Genomic DNA, 26,824 nt, shown 5'->3' with positions numbered 1-26,824 from the left:
AGAGTGAATGTCCCCACTGACAGACACCAGCACTACCAATTTTCACTTGGTTTTTGGAACTGTGGGCCACTATCAGCCTTGAGCAGGATGAGCTCTGTCCAGCACACACACATCCCCCTGAGGTGACATGAAACGCCTCCACGATACAGGACTGTAGGGACACCGACCCTCCTGCTGCCCTTGCTGCCCTCCCCATTCCCAGGTGGCCACGGGTTGAGGGGGTGCCCTGGGCTGAGGAGGGGGTGACGTGTGCTCAGGAGTGACTGTGTTTAAGGGGTCCATGTGCTCAGGAGTGACTGTGTTTAAGGGGTCCGTGTGCTCAGGGGTGGCTGTGGGCTCAGGGGTGACTGTGTTTAAGGGGTCCGTGTGCTCGGGGTGGCTGTGGGCTCAGGGGTGACTGTGTTTAAGGGGTCCGTGTGCTCAGGAGTGGCTGTGTTTAAGGGGTCCGTGTGCTCAGGAGTGACTGTGTTTAAGGGGTCCGTGTGCTCAGGAGTGGCTGTGGGCTCAGGGGTGACTGTGTTTAAGGGGTCCGTGTGCTCGGGGTGGCTGTGGGCTCAGGAGTGACCGTGGTTCAGGGGTCCGTGTGCTCAGAGGTACCCGTACCATGCCCCTCCGTGTCCCCCACCCCTCCACTTTGCCCCCTCTAAAATGGCGGCCAGCCCTGAGGGCCGGGGCCGCGCGCGGGGCGGGGCGGGGCGGGGCCGCCCCTCCACGGGGCGGCGCCTGCGCGGGGGCGCGCGCTCTCCGGCACTTCCGCGTGTGGGCGGCGCTTCCGGCGCCGTTCCTTGGTAACAATGGGGCAGGAAATGGCGGCCTGAGCGGGCAGGGCCGGGCGGGCACGGGAGCAGCGCGGCGGCTCCGGCAGCGGCACCGGCGGCTCCGGCACCGCGCCCGGGCGGAGCGGGAGGCGGCGCGCCCACAGCGGCGGCGGGCGGTGAGCAGCGGGCGGCGAGCGCCGGGGCCGGGGGCGGGCTCTCAAAATGGCCCGGGCAGGGAGAGGCCCGGCCCGGCCCGGGGGGAGGCGGCGGGAGCGGCCCCGGCGCGGAGCGGAGGCGGCCGGGGAGCTCTCGGCGGGGCGCGGGGGCTCGTCCCGCGGGGCCGTGAGCGGGCGGGGCGCGGCGATGGCGGCCGGGCGGGTGTGCCGGGCTGGGCCCGCTCCGCCGGCCCGGGGGGCGCCCCGGCAGCGCCTCCCGCCGCCAGCGCCGCCCTCCGCGGGGCCGGGGCCGGGGCTGCGCGGGGCCCGCGGGCTGGGCGGGCAGCACCCCGAGCAGGCCCGGTTTGGGTGCCGCGGGGGTGGCCGTGGCTCTGCCCGGGGCAGTCGCGGCTCCCCGGGCCGTGTTCTCAGCCCGCTGGGCTCAGACAAACAGCCCTGGCGAGGGACACGGGCAGGGGAACCCTTCCCATCCCGCAGTGCTCTGATCAGCTCTGACCGGTTAAAACCTGTGCTGTTCGCTGTACCTGAGCTGAGTTTCTCTCCAGTTAATCGCGTCATCTTTGCTCTGTCACCGTAGTTTCCTGTGCGAGTTTTCCCCGTGCCCCTTTTAACGCTGTTTGTTAACATTTAAGGTTTCTGTGTGTTTTGAAGCCGTTCTCAACTCCAGCTGGATGTATGTGTTTATCTTCAGTGATCTGCTTTAATTGAGGAGCAATATCAGGTTATATAAAATAGCATGTATATAAAATGTGGTTATTAAGATCTGTTTTGTGTGTAGGAGGAGCCTGACAAAAGGTTTCACGGCAGAAGACACTGATTCATTTTATTTTTTAATAGTAGTTTTGTTTGTTCCACCATTTTCCAGGAAGGTGGAGATAGAGAGAAGCTTCTGAACAGCAGTTCAGTCTTGATAATACCCAGTAGTATTATCACACATCACATTTATTTTCCCTGTCCATGTTGCCAGTACTGCTTAATTTCAAGTTGTCAGAATGCTAAAGTTCTGACTCTAATTTGTCCCTGAATTTTAATTGCAGTGACTTACCAAGTCTTTAAAAAAAAACAAACAGTTGGCTGCTTCTTGGGCAGTTAATTATCCTAAATTGAGGGTCAGATGTTTAGTTTTGTTGCAGTCCTCAGCTAGCACTTAAACTGACTGTGTTCCCTCTACAGGTTTACCATTTTGAAATTAAAGGACTTATGGCTTAGGATTATGTCCTGGGAAGGGAAAACACACCACACGTTATAAAATTAAGGGCTTCTTGTTATGTTAGACCACTAAAGCACAACAGCCACGATGTTCTCTTCATCAGCAGCTTCCACTGCGTAAATGTTTGTCCCTGAAACAACCACACCAGCATTTTTCAAGCCTGTAGTCGTTGTCCTGTGTATCATCTTTATTTTCCATATTAGTGAATTCATGGACATACCAGAGTGTACTGGACAGAAGTGCTACAAGTGTCTGGTCTCCAATATATGTATTTGGGGTTTTTTTTAATGGTTATTTTTAGAGGAATGTGTGCTCCTTAAATGGAAATGCTTTCAAAACACCTGTATATCATATACCTGCCTGGCTTTTTCTTTCCTATGGCAATGTACCAAAATAAATTCCTTGATCGTAGTGGAATGATTCCTTTTGCAGTGGAGCTGTTGTACTTCTTTTTTTTCAGTCATAATATAACGTTGTGACTTCAGATAGTTCAGTCTAAAGATTGCATGCAAGTCCAGTTTATTGTAGCTTAACACATTACTGGGTTGCTCTGATTTTTTTTTTTAAATAGAGGACTTAACTTCCCCCATATTAACACATTTGAATTTAAACATGATCACTGGGTGTTTATCCAAATTTTTATCCTTAATCTCAGTCTTGGTGAAAATTTATCAGCTCTTGAGCTTGCAGAAATTAGTGTTGAAGGGATAAAACCAAATGTTTAGTCTTAGTCAGGGAGCTTTGTGTGGTGAGCAGGGATAGCCAGAAGCATCCCAGGAACTGGTTTTGCTTTTGCACAGGTTCCTGGCTGCAGGTGAGAAACACCATAAGAAACACGAGCCTGTGTCTCCTTCAGACTGCTCAGGTTTATGTTAACAAGGCTCCTGGTAATAACTTTTGGCTGGTGTGCAGCCTTTTACTCAAGGAGGTCTGCAGACTTGTGTGATCTCACAGAACCATCCAGTGATAGGTGAATGTGTAGGAAAAGTCAGCACACATTTTATCTTAGCTCAGTAATTCAAAAATGTCTCGCTCGGAGCACTCTGAATTTCGATAGGCAAGGTAGTCTTGTTGAAATGCAGGGGCCTGCCTGCCTTGGGATGGCAGCAGAGATGGAATTCTCATCCTACACATGCCTCTGTAAATTCCAGTAGATTTTACTGCGTTTTATTTTGCACTTCTGTCTTGGTTGGGCACCGGATACCAAGCAGAACAAGAGTGCACGTCTCGGAATTCCTGTGTGGGTTGTGGTTGTAGTGATTCTCACTGTTCTGGTGGCCTTTTACTATCAGTAGTAGCTGTACTAGCAGCAGTTGTGTGGAGGCAGTAAGAGCCAGCAGTAAATTTAAAGGTGGGTTTTCCTTTTTTTATTGAAGTTCAGTGAGTTTTGATTGGCTTAAGTGCCTTCACTAATCATGACTTCTGTTTCTTCAGGAATGAAACCTCTCATGTCCTTGGATATCAGTCCTGTTTGTGCTGCTGTCTCTGTGTCCACACTGGTTACCTGTGTGCAGCTTTACTTCTTCCTTTGAGCTTCTGCTTGCTGACGTAGCAGGAAGCTCATTTCTGGGTGAAAAGAGCATCATTTCATGAGATAACAGTGCTGGAAACTTGCTGAACCTCATGTACAGTGTTTCTCTTCTGTGATATCTGAATTTGATGGCAAAAGGCAGAACTATCTTAATTTTCTTTTCCACTTGTACATGAAAAGAGTTGTTTTAGTAAGTGCAGATGACAAAATGTGAAGCCCTGTATTTTGGCAGTTGTTCCCACGTTTTATTTTCAGAGCTCCATCTTGGTTCCACATGCTCTCAGTGTTCTTTTCATACATACCCTGAGCACTTCTCTCTGCCTTACCAGGAGTTGTTAGTGTTTCTCTTCTTTATCTCAACAGTTGGTTCTGCTAAAGTGTTTGTTGTTGTTGTTGTTTGTTTGTTTGTTTAATTCTGTGGAATTTTCTGCAACTGTTCTGCAAGAGTATTCATCTGCTTTCTGTTGTTTCAAACCTAGGTTCAGAATGACATCTTGTTTCAGGGCCTTTGCTTTGAAACACTGCAGTAGTGCAGTAGCTGAGTGGATGTTTAACACTCCTCATTAAAATGGCATTTCAATTTTACACTGCTCTACACAGAACACTTCACTAGGAGACAAAATTATCTTCCAGCTCTCCAAAAGTGGTGCATGTTCCAGGATAATTTCTGAGTCAAAAAGGACAAGGGGTGTTATGGAGTTTAAAATTTGTGGTAAGTGTAGTAGAAGTCTAGTAGGAACCTGAGGCTGTTGTTAATTGGAGTAGAGATAGAAAATGACGACATCAGGGGAAAAAATATGTCCAAAATTCATGATGCAACTTTGGAAACTGGGGAAGTTTGTTACTCTTTACTGTAGATGAGCAGATTGGACCTCTGGTACCAAAGCCTTTGGTGTGACCACAAAAGGGAACTTGTGCACCTGCACAAAAAGAGAAAAAAACCAAACAAATTTGACATAGCCAAACTCCATATATAATGCAGATAAGATGACTTTCACTGTCTTAAGGAATCTTCTTCCTTTAATGGTGGGATTCACTGGCAGTTTTTGCTTTTGCCTTTGAGCTCGTGGACTTGAATGATGAAATATTTAAGATGGAAGTGTAGTTTTTGTTATGTCTTACTTCCTTGCTGGTTTTGAGTATTGAGAAATTGGATACTGACTGGCAGTGGAACCCATTTTTCTACTTTTAATCCTTCTAGGGAAATGTGGTACTTGGGAGGTGGGGTGGGTTGCATGAACATTGCACATGAATTTGGGTCTGCTGTGCTCATGTGAAGAACTCTGTGTAAGAGAACTGCCTGTTCTGGCGGCTGTTCCCGTGTCATCTGAGCCATGGAATCGGAGGCAGTGCTGGTCCTGCCAAAGGGGATGGCACGTTGGAGCTGCTGGAGCCGGAGTTCGTGGAAAGCTCTTGGACAGGCAGCTGTGCCGGGCTTGTGAGGAGCTGACATGTCCCTGAGGTTTGGTCACTGAGAGCAGGGCAGGGCGAAAATAGTCTGTAACAGCCCAAACCAAAAATACAGATTTCTGGCTTCCACTGCTGAGTCACTTCTTCTAGTCCAAGGGTTGGATAAGTTGTGCAGACTTGGAAGTAAAGCAAGGTGCTCAACTGGTTGAAGGACCTAATTAAGATGAGGTGATGAATCATAAATGGGAAGTTGGCCTTGTGCTGAGGACATCCATGAAACACTCCCATTGCCATCCTCTCTTTGGTGTATACAAAGGAATTAACTGTGCTGCTGGGACGTGAGGGAGCTCAGGAAACATTCCTGCCATACAGGGCATGACAGAGCCTCGTGGCAGGTTGAAATACCGGTAACACCTACTGGGGGGAGTTCTGGAGGCAGTTCTTGTTGTACAGCTCTGGTGAGCAGCTGACTTGTGTCTGCAGTTTAACTAACTCCGTGCCTTGCCCTGTTAAAACTTGAGACTTGCCCCCTAAATCTGATGAGGATTGTGTCTTTAAGGTATTGCTTTTTCATTTAACCCTGCTAATGAGTGATTTCTGAATTGGTCAGCTCTTCTAAGTTTTTACCTAGTTGGTTTAATGAGAGTTTTAATGTTTATGAGACTTCTTTTAAATTAAAAAACCAGAAATGCACGCTAAAGTATTGTCTTGGTGTTTACAGTTAACTGATGTCAGGAGATACCACACATTTCTGAAGGTGGAAGGACTAGTGATTTATCACAGTGCCTTATGTCCATTAGTACCTTTTCTGGGAGGAATTCTGTACTCCACAGTCAATACACTGTGTTGTTGATGAAGATAAATGGATAACACAAGTATGTTATTCCAATTTGCTGTCCCAGTAGGTTGTGAGCTCTGGATTTGGAGCAGTAGTGCATTCCTGACTGGATTTAGTTTACACACAACTTGGCATAAGAGAAAACATAAAATATTTCTTGTGCTGTGAGAATGATAACTTTGTGTTATTGAGGGAATATCTGGTACTCTAAAATTCTTTCCAAAATAGCATAGTATTACTTCCTCTTGAATAAAAGAATGTAACAAACAATAGCTTTTGTGGGTTTGCTACAGTCTGGAGCAGCAGTGGAGACACAGCCAGTCATTTGTGCTCTGAAGTCTCTGAGGCTGTTGAAGGGAACTGCAGGGAAGATACTTTGCTGACTTGTGGTAGGATGGGAACACCAGTTAAGGATTCACTGTAGTTACTGTGTCTGGATATTCAGCTGCTGAAGAATATTTTCTTTTTTTTTTTTTTTTTTTTTAAGGAGAAAATTATTTATTCTGGCAGTAATTCTCTTGCTTTGTGCAACCTTTAGGTGATCATCCCCTCCACCTTCCTATAAAGAGGTTGTCATTGCTGGGTGTCTCAGCTGAAGTTGGCAATAACCGGGAGGTCTGAACTTCCTGCTCGTAGTTGTGACCTTCCCCACCCTTTGTCAACTCAGTGCTGACAAGGAAGGACACTAAAGAAGGAAATTCTGAATCTTTTAGCTTGGATAAGAACAGAGTCTTACTTTGAGCTGAACTAACCCCCTGGAAGAAGGAGGAACAGTTGAAGCCTACCTGGTTATGAAATAATCAAATGCTGGTTGTTCTGTTGTAAGTTAATAGGACACCTGTTGGGTTTCCCTCCTCAGGTTTCCCTGTTACTGGAGTCAGCTTCCTTCAGCCAGTGTGAATGTCCTGTGGGGTGTGAGCTGAGAGCAGGATGCTGAGGGAGGCACAGATTTCCAGGTTATTTCTGCTGAGTGCCGTGACAGGAGTCATAGCTCGCAGCATGGAGCTCCTGCAGGACAGCCCTGTGGAGCTGTGCTGAGTGAGGCAGGAGGAGTTAAACCTTCCAGTAGGGTCAGCCTGGCCATGAGCTCTGCAGCAGGGTGGGAGCTGAGCCTTAAACTGCACAGAGTGGACAGGGAAGAAAGGGAAAGTAGCAGAAGCCTTGGGGGAGAAATCCTGTTTTTCATTTGCGGGTTTTAATCTCAGAGCTCTGGTTTGAAGAGCATCATCCCATTTGCTGTCAACAGTACGGCAGGGACAATGTGTTGCTGTGCATTTGTTTGCCATCTGTATTTCCATCAGTGTAAACATCCCATGTAGACTCACAGCGTTTCGAGGGTAGTGAGAGTGGGGGACAGTGGGCTGGTGTCATCTGTTACAGTAGCTTGCAACAGGGAAATAGAGTGAGTCTGTCAGGAGTAGAAATAGTCCTAATGTAAATTAAATTTTTCATTCAATATCCCACTTTGGAGGCAATAAAAGCTTTTCAGTCTTGTGCATTCGCTGGTTTTATGGTTTAGGAGGGAAGGTAAGAGACGATGGAGGAGAAGAGGGGAGCTAACATGGATGTTACTTGTCCTGGGCATTTTGGAAAGAATCACCCACCTACTGAACTGTACATCAGTCTGCTGATAAAGAATAGATTACATTCTTTTTTAATCCCCACTTGACTTGTTTGGACTCTCCCTTTTTCCCTGACCAAGGGTGGTGCTCCTTTTTCTCTGAAATGAGTAGGCAAATGCCTTTGAATCCACTGGGCATTATAAAGCCAAGGTGACTGCAAGCACTGGAATTTTTAGATAAAAGGAAAATTTCAAAGCATGAGCAGTAAACCGAGGTCATGCTTTGTATGCATAGTGAGATTTTCTTTTTTAAAGGCTGTTATAGAATTAGTCTAATGCTTACAAAGATATTAATATGGCCAGATTTATGGAGACATTCTGGGTGTTTTGCAGTCAGTAAATCCCAAGCTGGCAGTCAGTTGGGGTAGAATATTTTACAAAACTTTCTACTTCTCCTATCCTTCAGCATCTTATAGCATTCCCTTATTTTCTTAATATTATTGTTGACTTTGCTTCATTGTTATCCTAAAGCAGGGAATAGCGCTTAGAGTTTTGATGTATATTCCCAGAGAACTAATTCATCTTTCAAAGCTTTATTTTGGATGCAACTCCCTCATTCTACTTGAGGCTTTTATTCAGATGTTACTTTTAAAAGCAGCTGTCTTTATTTCTGGGATCTTCTCTAGAATATCTTCAAGTGATGTTACTTGGAGCCATAATTCTGCTCCAGGAAGCTTGTAAAAAGCTGCTTGGCTTTGAAGCCGGCTCTGTCCTCGTTGGCAGTACGTGCCTGGCGTGTGGAGGGCACACAGATCTCTTCCTTGAGCCCGGTCAGGGTGGAACGTGCCTCCTGAAACCATTGCTCAATGTTCCCTGGGAGTGGGGCCGCTGACGGGTGTCTGACAGCACATCACATGCAGGGCTGCAGATGGACGGCCTTTGCCTTGCACCAGAGAGGCAGAAACGCAGAGAAAGCTGATGACTTCCCTTCGGCACAGGGGTGACCCTGTGGTTGCTGCTGATTCCTGGAAAACAAGGTGGAACTGGAACTGCTTGGCTAAAATGGGAGAACTTCACAGAGCTAATAGCCCTGAGTGACAACAAGTTAATACCACTAACCTAAAACCAAGTCCTAACTCAAGACAAAGAGGGTTGGAGTGGCAATTTCATAATTTACAAGTCTGCAATAATGTGATGTCCTATCCTGTGGAATTTTTCCGGTGTTCCACACTGAGGTCGTCATGCACTTTAATTTTCACTGTAGCAGCTGAAGCAAAGTGCCCGTGGAAATCATGCAGTGCTGCTCTTCTGTGGAGGAGCACTAATGTAAACTGTGGGCAGTCTTGACTTGACAGCTGTGCTGACAAACCAAAAAAAGATGCTTTTTCCACTAGACAGATGTCTAAGTGTTGGAAGTTTTCCAGCGAGAAGCAGAAAAGCTTTATTCTTCCAGTATTTTCGTGTCACATGAAGTATGGTTTAAATGAAAGGAATGTTTTCTGATGGGGAATGTTACTGCAGAGCTTTTCAGCATGCAGAGGATTAGCTTGCTAATCACCTCTCTGAGTAACTAGATTCTACCAGTTGTGCAGGAAAACTCTTGATGCTGCGAATAGTGAGGCACGGTGATCAAGGAAACCAGTTATTTTATCTTCGTTTGATGCATTTGCATGGCCAGTGCCAGAATGTCTCCTGCATTTGCATGTGTTTTGTTATAATAGTTATCAGATATAGACATGGAATTCATCGATGGTTTTCTGTGAAAGAGAGACTCTATCAAGTATTTCACCCAAATGAAAAACAATATGGGTAGATTATATTTAAAAATATGCAATGTTAGAAGACAGTTCTTGAAAGCAGACGTACACCTGGGACGTGCTGGGGGTTTGTCTTGGAAATTTTGATTGTCAACATCAGTAATGCGGTAAATGCTTAAACTTGAAATTCTTCTCTTGATGTAAAACACTAAATGTGATTTTACAAACCTTTTTGCATGTTTGTGGAAACAAAAACCTTTTCTTTTTTTTGTACACCTAGCGTTCCATAGCATCAGAAGATGCTATTTGAGTTCTTCGTATCCCCTCATTCTGCTAAAATGCACTTGGATGGTGAAGAGGGTGTTTCTTGTAGGAAGCAGGGAGAAGCAATGAACATCCTTTAGAGTCAGAGAGTGTGATCAGGGTTGGCTTTTACCTTGTACTACACCACTGTGAGGCTGCCTGGGGAGGCAGTTGTGGTATTAGGGATGTTTTATGCCAAAAAGCAGATAATTACGGACACCTGCTCAACTATGTGAACGTAAAGGAGGACTAAGGCTTTGGCAGATGGTATCTCTGTGTTCATACCTGCTGCTTTGCTGAGTATTTGGTCGTGATGGGCATCGGTTTTGTTTGTACTCCTTGAAGAGGTTCGTGCTTTGAGAAGGGCTTTGGTTTTGATCCCTGTTGTTGTGGCACCTGATCTTAACTGAAGCTTCATTAGCAAACTACCTTAACCTGTACTCTGTTCTACATTGTAAACATGCCTGAATGTCATGCCCTGCTTTGCTGCACTCAGTGAAGGGTTCGTTTTCTCCTTTTTTAGGTACTCTCTCACTCGTCAAGATGGAAAGCTCAGATTCCGGTGATAAAGGAAATATCGATCAGTCAGAGGCCCAACGGCAGAGTCAGCTGGACCGCTTAGATCGAGAAGAAGCTTTCTATCAGTTTGTAAACAACCTGAGTGAAGAGGACTACAGGCTTATGAGAGATAACAATTTGCTAGGAACACCAGGTGGGTAATGCTTGTGCATCCTACTAGAATTGCTTGTAGGCAATTTGTGTCCTTTCCTGTTCTCCCGAAACTGTTTCCCCCATTTAATTTGTGTGCTGTGGTTGTGCTCCATGCCAGGAAGTAGCTTCTTGCTAATTTGTGCATACTCAAATCTGAGTGGCCCCCTGACTAGTGGAGAGGTAGTTACAAAAGTCTAGTGTTTACACAAGTTGGCAGGAATACCCAGGTTTGACCCAGTTCCAGTTATGGACCCTGAAATGGGAAAAAAATCTCCCTTAAGCATCTGTGTGCAAATTTTCTGCTGGTGAGGTTGAGTTTGTACCTGGGGTAGGTAGTCTGGTGGGAGATTCTACATGGGCATTTTGATTTCAGTTCTCAACTTATTACTTTAAATTGACTCTTTATAGGATTTCAAACCATGACTTCAACTAATTTAAGCCTTTTTTCATGCTTGTGAAGGTGTTACCTCACACATTTTACTCTGGACAGCCAGAGTGACAAATAGGATGACAAAAATTGCTGTGAAGTTGTAGAGGTTACAGAACCAGAGAGCACATCTGTCTTGAATAGGATGGAGCTGTTGGATATCTCAACTTCAGCAAAACTTACTTGGGACAACAGTGCTAAAGTGTCTGAGCTTCCCCTATTCAGCAGTGTCATTATGGCAGGGTTTAATTAGACAAAAGACAAGCAGTGGCTTGTGCCTTCTTGAGAAGCTTTTGATAATGCTTGCCATACATATATGATTTGGAAATATTTTTGGAAATTTTTGCTTATTTTCTAAGGTGAAATTACTGAAGAAGAGTTGCTGAGAAGGCTACACCAAGTTAAAGAAGGTCCACCACAGCAAAACAGTGATGAGAATAGAGGTATATACAGTGTTTGTGCAAACTCTTACCTTTAGCACCCATATGGACCTTAACTTGGGTGCGGGAGTGGAACGAGTTAAGCCTAGGCAGGTGCAAGGTGAGCTTTGTTCCAAAACTCAGTGCTCCTTATGTCTGATACCTGCTGCAGAGGTCAGTTTGGGACAGATTTCGTTCATGACACAATCTGTTACTTGTATCAAGATAGTTTCACTTGGGTTTGTTTTTATTTTTTTTTTTTAAGATTGCCTTCCTCTCTGCTCCCTTCTGGGATGCTTTTTGGCAATCCCTCTTCTTTAATTTCCCATTCTCCCCTTCCAGAGGTGCTGTGTTTCTTTTGTTATCACCCTTCTGTAGGGATTGGTGGAGGATGCTCAGAGCTGACCACTGGGATTCATTGTTCTGTGAGACAGATTTGCCACGAAGCTCTTCATGTGAAGGCTCAGGACAAACTTAGTTCTCTGTTTAATGGTCAATAGAACACTTAATTGTTTGGAAAGGAAAACACAGAATATTGATGTGTTATGACACCTGGGGTGTCTTTCCATTTACTTACAGTAAACAGTATGTGTTATTCTGATGACTTGTTTGCTCTGTGATGGCTGCAGCCTATCTGTCCACATTAGAGCAGTGTCCACTCCTGCTCCTCTAGAAGAGCTCTGGCAGTTGGGAATTGTCACGCCGTGTGTGACACCACGGCAGCACTTGGTAGTGTTCAGCACTTCTAAACTGTCACTTGTTAAACTAAGCAATTATGTTCTTGGAAAAGATCACTCCAAAATTAGCTCAGTACTCTAATTTTGGTAGTTCCCTGTCTTTTTCACAGGTGCAGAGTCCGCAGAAGATGTTTCAAACGGAGATTCTATAATCGACTGGCTTAATTCAGTCCGACAGACTGGAAATACAACCCGGAGTGGGCAGCGAGGAAACCAGTCCTGGAGAGCAGTGAGCCGGACTAACCCCAACAGTGGTGACTTCAGATTCAGTTTGGAAATCAATGTCAACCGTAACAATGGGAACACAAATCCAGAAACTGAGAACGAGCCATCTGTGGAGCCTTCCAGTGGGGAGGATTTGGAAAACAGCCAAAGTGACTCTGAAATTCCGAGGTCTGAATCACCATCTGTGAGGCAGCCTGGATCAGAAAGGAGCACTTCAGAGGAGGTAACGGCCGAGGAGGCTTCCCCTCCTAGAGGGCAGAGGAGAGCCAGAAGTAGGAGTCCAGAACAGCGGAGAACGCGGGCTAGGACTGATAGAAGTAGGTCACCTATTAATCCAGTGAGCGAGGCTCCTCGCCGGCCTCACCACAACCCGTCATCTCAAACGCTCGAGCACTCAGCGCAGGAGGCTGAGGGCAGCTCTAGAACTAGGCAGCACGTGACCTTGAGGCAGCACACGGTGGGGACTGAGGTGCCAAGTGAAAATGCAGTTCTGTTTTCCCCCCCTGAAACGAGACCCGCTCCTCAGGCAGCAGGTTCTTCAGAAACCACCAGCACTGGTGAGTCCGCAGCTCCCGGGCAGAGGCCTCCTACCATAGTGCTGGACCTGCAGGTGAGAAGAGTGCGGCCGGGCGAGTACCGGCAGAGGGACAGCATCGCCAACAGGACACGGTCCCGCTCCCAGACCCCCAACAACACGGTCACCTACGAGAGCGAGCGGGGCGGCTTCAGGCGCACGTTCTCCCGCTCGGAGCGGGCCGGGGTGAGAACTTACGTCAGCACCATTCGGATTCCCATCCGCAGGATCTTAAACACGGGCCTGAGCGAGACCACGTCCGTTGCCATTCAGACCATGCTGAGGCAGATCATGACAGGCTTCGGGGAGCTCAGTTACTTCATGTACAGTGATAGCGATGCAGATGCCAGCGCCCCGACCCCCGGCCCCAACGTGGATGCCTCTGAGCCGCAGAACGGGGCCGGGGGCACCTCAGGCAGCGAGAATGCAGATGTTAGCTCAGGGGAGGTGTATGAGGGTGGCCATGAAGCGAGTTCAACGTCTGGGGCCAGAAGGGAAGGCCGGAATACGAGGGGATCGGTCACGTTTGAAGAAAGTGGTTCTCTACCATTCCTTAGCCTTGCACAGTTTTTCCTCCTAAATGAAGATGACGATGACCAACCAAGAGGACTCACCAAAGAGCAGATTGACAACCTAGCCATGAGGAATTTCGGTGAGAGCGATGCTCTGAAAACCTGTAGTGTGTGTATCACGGAGTACACGGAAGGCAACAAGCTCCGGAAGCTGCCGTGTTCCCACGAGTATCATGTCCACTGCATCGATCGCTGGTTATCGGAGAATTCCACTTGTCCCATTTGTCGCAGAGCAGTCTTAGCTTCTGGTAACAGGGAGAGTGTTGTCTGAAGGATATCTGAATCAATGGCCAAGCAGCTGGTGTGATAGTGATGGGCAAAGAAGTCACTTCCTTTATGGCCACTTTTTGAGTGGTACCTCAGTGTATAGTAATGACTTGGAGTGAATCTTCCCTCATTTTTTTCTCTGGATTCAGGCTTCGGAAATCGGAAAATTTCTTTAATTAGGTTTTTTGAGTTATAGTCAGTTTGGGTGTTAAATTTCACTTGTCCAAAGATGTCTACCCACTTAAAAATATTTTTTTTTTCTTTGTGAAGAGTATTAAGTTTCTTTCCCCCACCCAGCCCCTGCCATCCCACTTCAATAAACAGTTTGTCCTCAAGATCGTGCTTGTGAGGAGTTCTTTGAGAAGTCATCCCAGCTCAGTGTCCATGAGCCATAGGGGAATTTTTGCAAGAAATCCAGCTATCTGAAAAAAATGAGTGTAATTGCACACTTAAACATGCTTTTAATTTTCCTCTTGGGTTAATATTGGACATGTCTGTGTAAATAACACTAATATTAGTCCTTTCCCCATCACTATGGCACGCTGTAGGATGAGCTGTTAGCTTAATTGGGATATTTATCTTGTTGTGGAAATATAAGAATTGCCTATGCTTGTTTAAATAAAGAAAACAAATCTGTTTTAAAATTGTAAAGCTTTTTTGTAGAAGCTCAGTACTTTTCCAATGCACTGTTGTACTAATGCATTAAGAATTAAAACTGTACCATGCTTAGAAATCAAGAATGCTTTTCATACAGCCCCCACCACACAGAGAGCAAACTGAACACGAGAGAGCTGCTTTTGTGACTGTGTGCCTGTCAGGAGCAGTGCATATCTGTACTATTTATGTGAACAGCTACTGTAACATAAAGCCAGTTGGATTAGACATTTAATTGCATTAAAAGAAAAAAAAAAACCAACTGAAATTAAATGTTATAATTGCAGTGTTTTGGCTCAGTAATGCCACTGAAAAAAAAAAAAGATGATAAAAATTAGAAACTGTTCTAATGGCTGGTTATTTCTTGGTACGGTTGCAAATATGTGATGGTACAAACTGGTTTGTGCCAGTTCACTCAGTGAGGTTTATGCCCAAGTTTTATATCAGCATGTACTCTGAGTTTTTGAGGCAACTCTGTAACTTCAGCAGACAGGAATTGGCAGGTTGTTTATTTTTCTTCTCCATCACCTGTGTTAGTAATCTCTGGATGTGTTGAGTGGTCAGGCTGATACATCCAGTGGTGGTAGCCTGTGACTCAGGAGCCACAGGGAAATAACTCAAGTATTAAGGAAAACTTTATTAGAGGATTAGGTTAAATTTGAAAAGTATAATTGATAATGAGTACACTTAAGATGTGTGGCAAATTCTAGGGATAACAATAAAAAAAGCTTCAATAAGCTCTTTATATTTCTGATGGAGAGGTGAAAATGATTTGAATTTACCTTTAAAATCATGTACCTGACGTGTTGCAGTTGAAAATTGGAGAATGTACCTCAACTCTCATCAGTGTGTGTGTGGGGGGGAACATCCTTCACCCCCACTGCCCCTTCCTTTGTTTTGTTCCCTAAGGATTTGTTTCCTCTGGCTTACATGTGCAGAGAGAAAGTGATTTGTATGAATTTTGACTCCAGGGCAGTGGTTCTGAAGGGATATGAACTAACCTGTGTTCCCCAGATGACAAAACCAAAGCTGGCCTCTTCCTTTCCTCCGAAGGAAAACACATTTTTGGTGTTTTAGAGTGGTGGTTGCACAAACTATAATCGCTGCTCTGAGCTATTTTAACATCTCCTCAGCTAGTTAAGGATCCCACAACATCCCAAAATTCCAGTTATTTTCTACATCTGTGCTTTGTGGTGTTTGCTTTAGTGGGAAACCCTGAGTGGCTGCTGAGCTCTCCCTCCTCCTGGTGGGACACGCCAGGAGGGAACAGAAGAAGAAATCAGCTCCTGGTTCTGACTTTTTCCTTGGACACACATCCCTGTAAAATCAAAGTTGACTGTTGATTTCAGGTGCTGGGTTCTCTGTGCCAAAATTTTCCTCACTTCTGAATTCCTTCCTGTAGCATTCCCCCAGTAACGTTCTCAGTTGCCGTTTCCAGTAGCTTTGCTGATGTACCAGAGAGGAGAATTAGGAGGAAAAAGCCCCCTCCTCTATGTGAGCACTGGGTGTTGAGAGCTGGAGGTACCTTTCTGAGACTAGAGCTGGGGACTGCAAAGAGGGGAACCCACGGGCCCAAATCCACGTGAAACATGGCTTTGAGTGGTTTGAGTTTCCAGTAACATCCTGTGGGTAGAGCCACCCTTCCAGTTCTGGTACAGTTCAGAGTGCAGTGTCTTAACATTTGATCTTTCTGTAAGCAACGAATGAAATCTTGGAGGTTTCCCAAGTGGTCCCAAGAATGAATAATTTAATCTGAGTTTGGGAGACCTTTAGTGTTCAGTGTTTCCTCTGTTTTTTCCAATGCTGATCGTGCTGAAGGGGCTGAGTGCTCATTATCTGGAGGAGTGAGCAGAAATTAATTTGATACAGCGGGAACTTCTTTATCTAACCAAACTGTCTGTTAGCCTCTGGTAATTCAGTTTCTATTTACCTAAATTCAGACTGGATTTAAGAAATGCCAATATTAACATTTCAGTTGCTTACAAAATAGGAAAGGCTTCAGTAAGGTTCACAATCAGCCTAATTTACAGTTTATGAAATACTTTGATAGTGACCATCACTATTTAGCGCTTCCCACAGTTTTCTTGGTGTTCCAGCAGGGGCACAAGAGCTTTGCCTGTGCCTGCGGCCGTGTGAAGGGTTAAAATGGTGAGTTCTGTCGTGTTCTGGGGCCTGGTTGGACAGAAATGATGGGTTTGGAGAGCCAGAGCCTTGTGCACCAGCGCAAGGTCACAGTGCCACCGTGTGGGATCTCCTCGCCTGCCTTCAGCACCAGCGTAATTCCCTGCAGGATCAGCAGGTTTTATTTTAGTTTTGGAGGATTCTCTTTTCATTGCCCAACTCAGTGGTGACCATGTTTTGTTTTTTCCAAGCATCCAAACTCCTACTGGGAACATGTGGTGCATGAGCTTCGTTCTTTTCTGAGGGGACAGACCTGTACCCCCAGCAGTTACAGCAGTCACAAGGCCATGCCCTACAAGCACACACAGTGCTTTTTATGTAGTTTGATAATTTAACTTGGATTTTGAACTGACACAGTTGTGGGTGCTCACTTTATTTTTTTTAATTGGGGTTTTATCCACTAAAAGACTGAAGGGATCCCTTCAGAATCCTGATGTTGGCTGGATTTCCCTTTCAAGTGCACTTTTTTCTTTCTTTGAGAAGCTGTTTTTTTTGGGGGGAAGAACTTGGGGGCAGTTAATTGAGTTGTTTTAGATTAGATTTAGTTGATTAGAGTAGGTGCCGCATGCCTGGAATTCACTCGGTGCATTTTAAAGGCCCTTTGTAGGAAGTGCTGGTGTGCAGGCCCAGCAGCTGCGGGATGTGAGCCCACGAGGGTTTGAAGGGGCCATCATTGTCCATTGTGTGGACTTGCAGACAAGGGATTTCCCACCAGAGCTGGCACAATGGACCATAACGACTGTCACCCCAGTTTCCGGGCACTTGTCTGGGTTATGCAAATGAGGGAGTCCAAAGGCCCCTTTCCCTGCTGGATCTGCAGGATAAACAGTTGCCTACACAAGCCAGTGGGCTCCTAGTGATGAGGGGATAATGTGGGGATGAGAACAGGCCAGGTAAGGCTGAGCACCAGCTTTGAGCAGTGCCAGGAGGGGGGTTCTGAACTTCCCGGGGTGACCCTCGCTGTCACACTGCAGTACAAACCTCCATCCCTTCGGCTTAGCCACACTCTCATCCTTAGTTTGGAATCCTTGACGGGAATGTGCCTGTCCATGGAACAGGTATCCTGGTTTTCTCACTCCTACCGGGGGCTCGTGTGCTGTGTGAAGGTCTCTGAGCAGTGAGGAGCTGATGAGCAGCCCAGTCCTTGTGGAAACGTCTGCGGGCTCCGCTGCCTTCTCCCAGGAGGAGGAGCTTTGGATGAGGGTTGGCTTGGAGCCACGTTGAGGGAATTTATAACAACTTCAGAAATATTTCCAGCCCTTGTGTACACTGGGCTTTTTGTTTACCCTCGACGAGGGGGGGAAGCAGGAGGGTGAAGAGACAGAATCAATGGTAACATACCCAAAGTACAAATAAGTTGTGTTGTGTTAAAAAGGAGGTTTGCATCTGTTACACCAGGGCTTCCCAGCCTCTATGATATGCTGTGTCTTTGTTTTTTTTCCTTCTTATGAGAAAACATACCGTTGAATTTGGTTTGATTTATTTCATCTGGATTTGTTCTCTTAAGCTAAAATATTTGAGCCCCATTTCTGAATTTCACTCTCTGCTAGTAAAGCTGTTGGTTGGGAAGCCCTGTATTTCACTGTGAATGTAACAGTTTGGGGGGGGGCGGGTGTTGTTTTTGGTTTATTTTATTTTGTTTTTGGTTTGTTTTTTATATCTGTTTATACTGGCCTTGTTTAATACAAACTGATACTCTGAGGTCGTTGGACACAGTTTGACCAGGTTTGCCAGCAAACATTTAGGAGGAGTTTGTTCCTTATGTAAGATGTCATACTGCAAATTTAAATAGACTCAATAAAATGCATGAAGTGTTCGTTTTGTGCTGGATCATCACTCCTTGGGTTTTTTCTTACGGTGGGAATGCACTGGAGTAAAAGGGTGGTGGATGTGGTAGGAATTTATTACCCCATACACCATCTCCCTTTAAGCTGGGCAGAAAGGGAAGAGCTGAAAAGGTACAGAGTTAACTTCTCGGAAGAATTTATCTCTTCTTGGTACATAAAACTGAAGCAATAAATCTTGCTGTGTCCCAGACTTCTGTGTAAATCTGTCAGTGCATGTTGTGGGACACCCAAGCAGCCTCTGCATGTTGTCTCTCCAGGAGTAGCTGTGCCTTGCACAGGTTTCCATCGGAGCCGGGGGGGCTCTCAGGGCTCTCAGGGCTGAGCCTCCCTGCAAATCCACTCGGCAGCTTCCAGGAGAGTCTCTCGCATGTGGCTAAAAGCTTCATCCTAAAATTAGCAGCTGAGGTACGTGCAAATACTTTGTTGAGTGGGCAGGAAATTTGGTAGGGCGTGGGAAGCCGGGTTTATTACCCGCGCTTCCCTCACCTCGGCTCCGCTCCCCGGGTAGGAAGTGGGAGCCGCTCCCCGAGAGAGGAGATGGCACCGAGACAAAAGAAGGGGTAGGAAGGTGTTGTGGTGCTTGAAAATGGGTGTTTTGGTACCATGGCAGTGGGTACAGAGTCACAGCTGGGCTGGGGCTCCAGCGCTGCGAGTGATGCTCTTTTCAGATGAGGAGGAAGGTCGTGGGCTGCGCCAGGGATGCACTGACTCAGGATTCTACTCCAGCTTCACTCTCTGCAGGGAGAGCTCTTGGATAAGGCGCTTTTTTTCCCCCATTCCCATGTGGCGCTTGCTCTGCAAGTGTTCAATCTGAAACTGGGTCTTTACACAGGTGTCAGTTTTATTTCAGGGACTTTATTCCTGAAGTGACTCCCGCATTTTGTGTTTCAGCAGCTCTTTGCCTGGTCACTGTCTCCAGCCCCTCATCTCCCTGTAGGAATTCCTTTGGCTTGGGTAACCCTGGATTTGTTCCTTAAAAGCTGCTGATCAACCCCCAGATTGCTTGAAGAGCACAAACCAACCTTGGCACACGTGTGTGTCTGACTTCATCCCTCTGTTTATTTTCTTTAATATATTCGAGGTCTTTGTCCTGACCTGTAAAACTTTATATAACCTTGTTCCTCCTTCTTGGTGCTTAAACCCTGTAACCTTTTACGTCTCCTTACTCCTCCCTTCGGGATATATTTCCATGGCAGATCCAGACCTTCACAGGGCAATGGGTTTGGCCACTTTGCTGACCCTGCTGCTGGGTAGGAGGAGAAAGGTCGTGTTTGGCCACCCTGTGCTTCCCTGAGCGATGGGGGGACAGGAATAGCCATCCACTGGGGTACTTCTTCCCTTTTCTGACCGCTCCTCATGGGATGGAGTGTTTGGAAAGAGAGAGGCAGGAAGAAAAGCACAGGCCAGCTGCTCCCCCCAGCTGCTTCAAGAGTGATTGAACCTGTTTTGGGATTTTTAATGTAAAGAATCTAAACTCAGCTGTGTTGTGGCTCCATAAATCCTTGCAATAAAGTTATATAGGGAAAACTAAACCCACTTTTTAGACTTAAACTGGCGGGGCATTGTCCGTGACACTAATGAGATGCTGCTGCCACATGCTCCAACTGTTCCCCTGAATAAATCCCCTGCTAAGCCGAGCATGTGAAAATCCAGGCGTCAGGTCCCCTCAACAATGATTACTTCATCAAACAGGAGTCGTCCCAGATTTGTGAGGGTTTCTTAAGTTCTGGCATCCCGTGCCAGCAGGGTCCTGGGATTGCGAGGGAAAAGCTTGTGAGGTGGCAGCCTTGTGATGGTACTGGGAGAGCTGGGCTGTGGCACATTCTCTGCCTGGGCTCCTGGTGTCCAGCAAAGATTTGTTTCACTGGTTTGATTTCTTGGGATGCTTTTGCAGAATGTGATTTCTCCAGGTTTAAAGTTTGAGGCCGATGGCTTTTTGCTCTGGAGCAGCAGCTTTGCTTGATGTTATGGGTCCTGTAGAAAATGCCATGATGCACAAAAGTGCCTGGATTGTTTTCTTGGCTTTAATACCTACTCTAGTCTTCCCTTTTACAGCAGTGAAACAGCCCTGGCAGCTGCCCAGAGCCAAACCCCACGGTTTGTCCTGTGCCTGCAGAGCCAGACCTTGCTGTAGGCTGGCTGGTGAGTTTGGAGGGGGTTTTAGGGGGTGAAAGCTCTTGAAATGGCTTCATTTCAGGAGCCCACAGGGCTCCTCTCCAGAGCAGGGATTTGTGGAATGGAGGTGGGACCACTGTGTGCCTGCCCTGAGCATCACTCGCTGCTCACCAGGCAGTTGAAAGGCCAGAAGAGATGCAGAGGAAGATTAACTTCTGTGGGTCCTGCTGACTTCTGCCTCAACTAAATAATTCCTAAATAAACTTGGAAATGACTCAGTCTTCGCTGCTGGCACCTTTGGGATGATCATGTGTTAATTTGTAAAGATGGACTTAAATAAATTGAAATATTTGTGGGAGGGGGAGGCTGGGAAATGCCCTGAAAGCCACTCGCTGTCAGCAGTGCTGGTTGTCCATCCTCCCTGCACGTGTGGCAAGGCCAGGAGGGGCAGGTGGGGAATGATGGGAAGGGATGAAGGACAGAGCGTGGGAAGGGATGAAGGACAGAATGTGGGAAGGGAAAGAGGAGGGCAATTGACAGGAAGCTGAACATGAACCAGAGTGTGTCCAGGGGTCCAAGAGGGCCCAGGACTCCTGGCCTGGCTCAGGATCAGCGACAGCAGGAGCAGGGAAGGGATTCTTGCTCTGCACTCAGCACTGTGTCCAGCTCTGGGCAGCTCAGGAAGGACATGGAGGGGCTGGAGCAGGGGCAGAGAAGAGCAAGGAGGCTGGGGAAGGGACTGGAGCACAAGTGCTGTGAGGAGAGGCTGAGGGAGATGGGGTTGTTGAGCCTGGAGAGGAGGAGGCTCAGGGGAGACCTCAGCACTCTCTGCAACTCCCTGACAGGAGGGGGGAGCCAGGTGGGGGTTGGTTTCTTCTCCCAGGAACCAGCAGTAGGACAAGAGGTCTCGGTGTTCAGCTGTGCCAGGGGAGGTTTGGGTTGGATATCAGGAAGAAATTCTTTACAGACAGAGCGCTCAGCCATTGGAATGGGCTGCCCAGGGAGGGGGTGGAGTCACCATCCTTGGAGGTGTTTTAAGGTGAGACTGGATATGGCATCAGTGCCATGGGCTGGGAATCATGGCAGGGTTGGATCAAGGGCTGGACTTGATGATCTCGAGGTCTTTTCCAACCTGGTCGATTCTGTGATTCTGTGAATTCAACCAAAGTTAAACTGAAGGGTAAAGAAAGAAAACACTTTTGGACAGTGCTCATCTGAGTGGGACTGGTAAAACATCAACATGGGGGAAAAAAGAATACGTGGGGAGGGAGGAAACCCACGGGGATCCTGGTGGTTGTCAGGATGCAGAGCAGGTCCAGAAGGGACTTGGGGACACCGCCCAGGACGGCGGGGACCGAGCGGGAGGGCAGCAGGCGCTGCTGGGGCGATGCAGCATCGGCCACGTACGCCGGGGCTGGCCCGGGCTGAGCGATGCTCCAGATGAGACAGCAACAGATTTATAACCATCAAATCCCGATCCCGGGCGGAAGAGGTGCGTGCCAGAACAATGGAATAGCTGGAGCCTGCGAGGGAGGGGGGGTGACACGGGGGGCCCCGCTCGCACCCCACCCCAGGGCTGTTTACACAACCCTCCAAAAAACCCCCGAACGCTCCTCGCGTTTCCAGTGCGGGATGGAGCGGGGCTGCAGGTGATTGGGAGAGACTTGTTTAGTGCAGCTCTTGTGCCAAAAAACAAAAAACAGCTAAGCCAGGCATACCCCGGAGCCCCGGCCGGGATAAAGCAACACGCGCCCAATGAGTCCAAAGTGGAGCCCGAGGGATTGGTGTTCCCGCACCGGGACTGGGCTCGGGCTGCCCCCGCCCCGGGGGTGCTGATTGCAGGGGTGTCAGTGGGTCCCCAGCACGGGGAGCCGGCTCTCTCCCTCCATCCCAGCCAGACGCACCTCCCTGCTCCCTCTGCCCCCTCTCCCCCTCCCCTGTGCCGTGTTTCCCTCAGATCTTCAGCACATCTCTGTTTTCCCTCCCTTGCTTTGCCCCGCTGCCAGTACGAAGCGGTTTCTCTGCTGCGTTTGAAAAAGCCCCTACAACCCCACCCGAAGGAAAGCCGGCGCATCCCGAGCTCACCCCAGCGCTGCCCCAGCTCCACCCTGCGTGTTCTCCTTCCCCCTGCGGCGATGCCTCATGGATTCTGATACCACCCTCCCGGGGCAGAGGGTCCCCCGACACGCGGCTCGGTGCCCTCCCAGCCCTGCCGAGCCCGGGTGCGGCTGAACAGCCCTGGGAAGGGACCTTTTCCAAATTCTTGCTTTAAATAACGACAGCAAGCAACGGCTCTAGGAAAGATTTGCATTTAGAGGCAGGGATGATTAAAAAAACCAAACTGCTGCCACTCCTCAGTGCTTCCTTCAAATCCTTCAAAGGCGCTTGCGAAAGGTTTTTGGTTTGGGTTTTATTGTTGTTGCTGTTTTTCTGATGGATTATAATATTTAAGTCCTGCAAAAAGAAAACAGATGGAGAAGAAGACAATAAACATAAAGAGCTCAGCCCAGACCTCGGGGGGGAAGAGGAGCAGAGTGGCTGGGCACGCCTCTGACTGCCCAGGAACCCCTTGCAGGGATCAGCCTCACCCTGCAGCTCGGGTACACACTGCACATCCATAGATAGAGAGATTTGGGCGTGTATATATACTTATAAATTTTTTTAAATCAATTTATAAGTGAGTAGATGCCATTCACACGTATAGGTCTAAAAATATACATCATTAAAAACTATTAAACTAACACAAAACATTGACATGTGGCTCATATTTAATATAGAAAACATATTTGTCATTATATACATATTTAATATATAAAACATACATGTGTTTTGTAGTGCAAATATCAGCAATTATATATAATTAACTAGGTTTAATCCATGACATTTCAATTTGAATGTATGAACAGATATCTAAATACCGAACTACTGCGTTACAGTAATGAAAACATCCTGGTTTTGTTGTTGTGGTGGTGGTTTGATTTGGTTTTTTCTTGTTTGCAGCCTTTTCATGGAAAAATCTCAAAGTTTTGCTCTGATGCAAGGTACTTTTTCCCCCACTTTTTCCATGGATTAGGGCCTGATCCAGCAGCCTGGCAGAGCAGTAGGTGGTGACTGGTGCTCCATACCCTGTGCTCAGCCAGGTTGAGAGGGGATTCCCAACGGGCCCGTGCACAAACACACCCTTGGAGACATATATATCTCTGTGGGTATATGTATATACATATAAATGTATGTCTGTTTTTATTTATGCAGAATTTGTGGAACGTGTATGTATGTATTTATTTGGATGGAATTTGTGGAGATGGACTGTGGTGAGTTGATGCTCCTGGGGGTGCTGGCAGCAGCAGGGCAGGGTGTCCCCCACTGCCTCTCTGGATGCACAACCCCCTTTTATCATGCACCCCAGCACCCTCCCAATTCCCCTCTGAATTTCCAACCATTCCAAGAAGATCATTTTAATATCACACCAGCACTGGGGGATTTTGTGCTGCCTGTGAGTGAAGCTCCGTGCAGCTCCAAGCGTTCTCCCGGTGCTTTCCCCTCTCGGGAATGGGATGCAGCATTCCCTCTCCTTGCTCTGTCCCTGCATGCACAGCACCAAGTCCTCCAGAGGAGCTCACTGCTGTACTCTTATTCCCTTTGAATCTTTATTTACTGTCTCTTATCTCCTGCTGTTGTTTTTTTTTTTACACACTATTTGCAGTAAATATCCCCAACTTGAAAAAGGGTTGAGGTGCACATTAAAAAAAGAGCCTGAGTTATATAAAACCAATGCCTGTGTAAACTTTCATCTAATGGCAATTAAAGCACCTCACATAAACAAATCATTAATGTAAAACCCTTGATAAAAGCTGTGTTTTCAGTGTCTCACAGCCACTGTAACCTTACTCATGGATAATCATTCTTCATCTTTCCCAGCCCTCCCATAACGGCTCTTATTGACACAAAATGATTGGTTCTCTTCTGACCAGTGCTCCTACCTGGGAGGCCTCAGCCTGCCCCTCAGCCACTGCCAAAGGGAAGAAATAACATTAATAATAATGCTTAATAAATCCCTGGTGCTGTGGCCGTGTGAGAGCCCCCGTGGAGCAAAGACACTGCAGCCCCCAAAGGGGCCAGACCCAAAGCTGTACCCAGTGGAACAGAGAGGAACCTGTCTGGGTGGCTGGAGGCTCATCCTGAGCACTGACCCCCGCTGGGTGATGCTCTCAGGGCTTCCTTTCCTTATTACTTTTAGCTTTTGATGCATTGGGTGGGAGCAGGACCATCTGCCTGCCAGTGCCACCTCCAGCTTTCACCTCCAGCACCGCGTGGGAACATCTTCTCCCCTGTTGGGTACCAGGACCTTGGCACGGTCTTTCCTCAAGGTGTATCAAGGGCTCGATTAAAGCAGCTCCCAGGTTCAACTGTTGCCTTTCCAGTGCCTCTGAAGAGTTGGCAACACCTTAGAAAGCTGCCCAAGACCGGCCACGGGGAGAGGAGACCGGGCAAAACACAGGCATGGACCCCTTTTCTTTTTAAAACTGGTTTATTCTACACAATTTTTTAAACAACATTCATAAAACATTAATTACAAAAATGTGCTAATATGGGGTAGGGTTTTTTTCTTTTTATTTATTAATTTTTTCTTCCAACAATCAGAAATTCACATTTGAAAGGACAGTCATACTTTTAAGACACACATTCAAATATTTTACTTCCAGATACAAAATTTTTGGGGGATATAAATTGCTTACAAGAAGCAGACGTAAAAAATAATAATAAAAAAAGAGGAATAATTTTAGGCTTCGGGATCTGATTTCAGCATTGAATTGAGTGACTGCTTTTGGACCACTGGCTCTGCTGGTCTGCCCAGAGTGCCCAGCAGGCCTGGGCACTTCTCAGGACCAATTCTGGAGCCACACATGACTCCTGCTGAGCCAGAGCCAGGAGCACAGTGGAAAAAAATGGGATTGCAAAGCTACTCACAGTGCTTGTAGCCTTTTATTGAGTCTCTCTAGTGGGTACAGACACCACGAGGGTGAGCATTACCAGCACATCACAGGGCGAAGCAATGCCTCCCACCCCAAAAACCCACGGGCAGGCTGCTTTCCATCAACAGTGGAGCAAATGCCAGCTGTGACAGGGCTGGAGAGAGGCATGGCATCGGAATCTGCTGACCAGGGCTGATGGCAGCAAGCTTGGAGGTCCTGTTTTAAAAACAATTACCCGAAACGGCCAAAATCCAAGCCTCCGCCCCGGTGCTCTCATGTGGAGCCAGCTCCAAAATCCACCCATCTGAAAGCAAATATTTGGCTTCATACTGCTGGATTTCAGGGCAGGGGAGGGAGAGAGGGGTAATTTCCTAATTGCCCTCAGCCTCCCCCCAAAAAAATCCTGCCTCTGGCTTTAACGGGTTCAAACAGCTGAAACAGGATATGCTGGGAAAGTTCAGGCCTCGAGAAGTCGTTTTCTTTCCCGAAACAATCGGAGCGAACGCGCTCGGCAGCCAAACCCCAGCTGCACTCAGGCAATTTGGCCCTCACCCACCTTGAGAGGAGCATCGACTCCACGCGAAAACCTGCTCCGGTAAACAACCCGTCTGCCACACCAACACTAAAAATGTACAAAAAGGGAAAAAAAGAGTTTAATTCCTTAGCAAAATAGACACTAAGCCTTGTCTCTAGCGCTACGGGTAAGGGCTACTCTCGCTGTGCCGGGAGGATGTGGGTGTAGGGGGAGAGTGGGGGGTATGGTACAAAAAGAGGAGAAACTTTGGAGGTAGAGAGCCTCCTTCAAAGCCATGTTTTGCAGGAAACAGGTGGAATTTTGTGTCTTGCCTGCACTGGGAATGTGGGTGCCAGCCCCGCTCCTGTGGTCGGAGTGTCGCCACCACAGTGCGTGGGAAGAGGGGATGTGGGGACGCTCGCAGGGTCTGTCCTTGAGGGGAGCACCGGGGGCATTGCAACATTTGAAAAAACAAACCAAGAGAGCCTCCCCCCGAAAGGGGCTGTGTGGGGTGAACCCACCCAAGCACAGCGATAACCTCACTGTCACCAGGGCCAAAGTCCACGGCATGGCCGTGCCAAGCTGATAAAGAGCCTGGAGCGAGTGGCATGGGGAGGGTCACCCCTGCAGACACGCCCAGGGCTCCAGAGCCCACTCAGAGCTCCAGCCATTCCTCTGTCTGCTTTCCTTCTGAGGGCTCTCAAAAGGAAGGGAAACAGCTTTATTTTGGGTCATTACTGGCCTGTGGATCCCCTCTCTGGTGCCAGCTCCATCCCCGCCTGGAATCACACAGAGGACCTCAGAGCTGAGTATTTAAGGAGCAATTTTCAATCACATCATTCTCCACAGAGGTTACAAGGGTGGCTTGGAAGCGCCCAAAAGAGCTGCTCGAGCTCAGGTTTGGTGGCACAAAGGCAGAGGGAGGGGCTGCTCCGCTTGCCTTGGCAAACGAGCCGGGGCTTTCAAAGTCATTCCGATTTTCTGCTTCCAGCTGGATAAGGAGATGCAAACTCTGCCAGCGGGAAAATGATTGAAGCTAAAATAACCAAGGTAACCCCCAAACA

At 47.5% G+C, this 26,824-nt stretch overlaps 1 protein-coding gene across 2 annotated transcripts; it reads left to right on the top strand.

Annotated features, from left to right (window-relative positions):
• The first annotated feature begins 792 nt into the window (after nt 1-792).
• Nucleotides 793-18,136, top strand: RLIM (ring finger protein, LIM domain interacting). 2 transcript variants are annotated; one of them, XM_050310636.1, is made up of 4 exons: nt 793-934; nt 10,068-10,256; nt 11,042-11,125; nt 11,949-18,136. In XM_050310636.1, the coding sequence occupies exons 2-4, from the start codon at nt 10,088-10,090 to the stop codon at nt 13,478-13,480; spliced, it is 1,785 nt and encodes a 594-aa protein (XP_050166593.1). In that variant the 5' UTR covers nt 793-934; nt 10,068-10,087; the 3' UTR covers nt 13,481-18,136. The 2 variants fall into 2 exon arrangements, with proteins under 2 accessions (XP_050166593.1, XP_050166594.1); XM_050310637.1 differs by lacking the exon at nt 11,042-11,125.
• The last annotated feature ends 8,688 nt before the right edge of the window (nt 18,137-26,824 follow it).

This window comes from Myiozetetes cayanensis, unplaced genomic scaffold (assembly GCF_022539395.1).
Source record: "Myiozetetes cayanensis isolate MyiCay16 unplaced genomic scaffold, myiCay2020 scf15, whole genome shotgun sequence".
Taxonomy (NCBI): domain Eukaryota; kingdom Metazoa; phylum Chordata; class Aves; order Passeriformes; family Tyrannidae; genus Myiozetetes; species Myiozetetes cayanensis.
The sequence above is the reverse complement of the archived record's forward strand: the minus strand, read 5'-3'. Positions and strand labels throughout refer to the sequence as shown.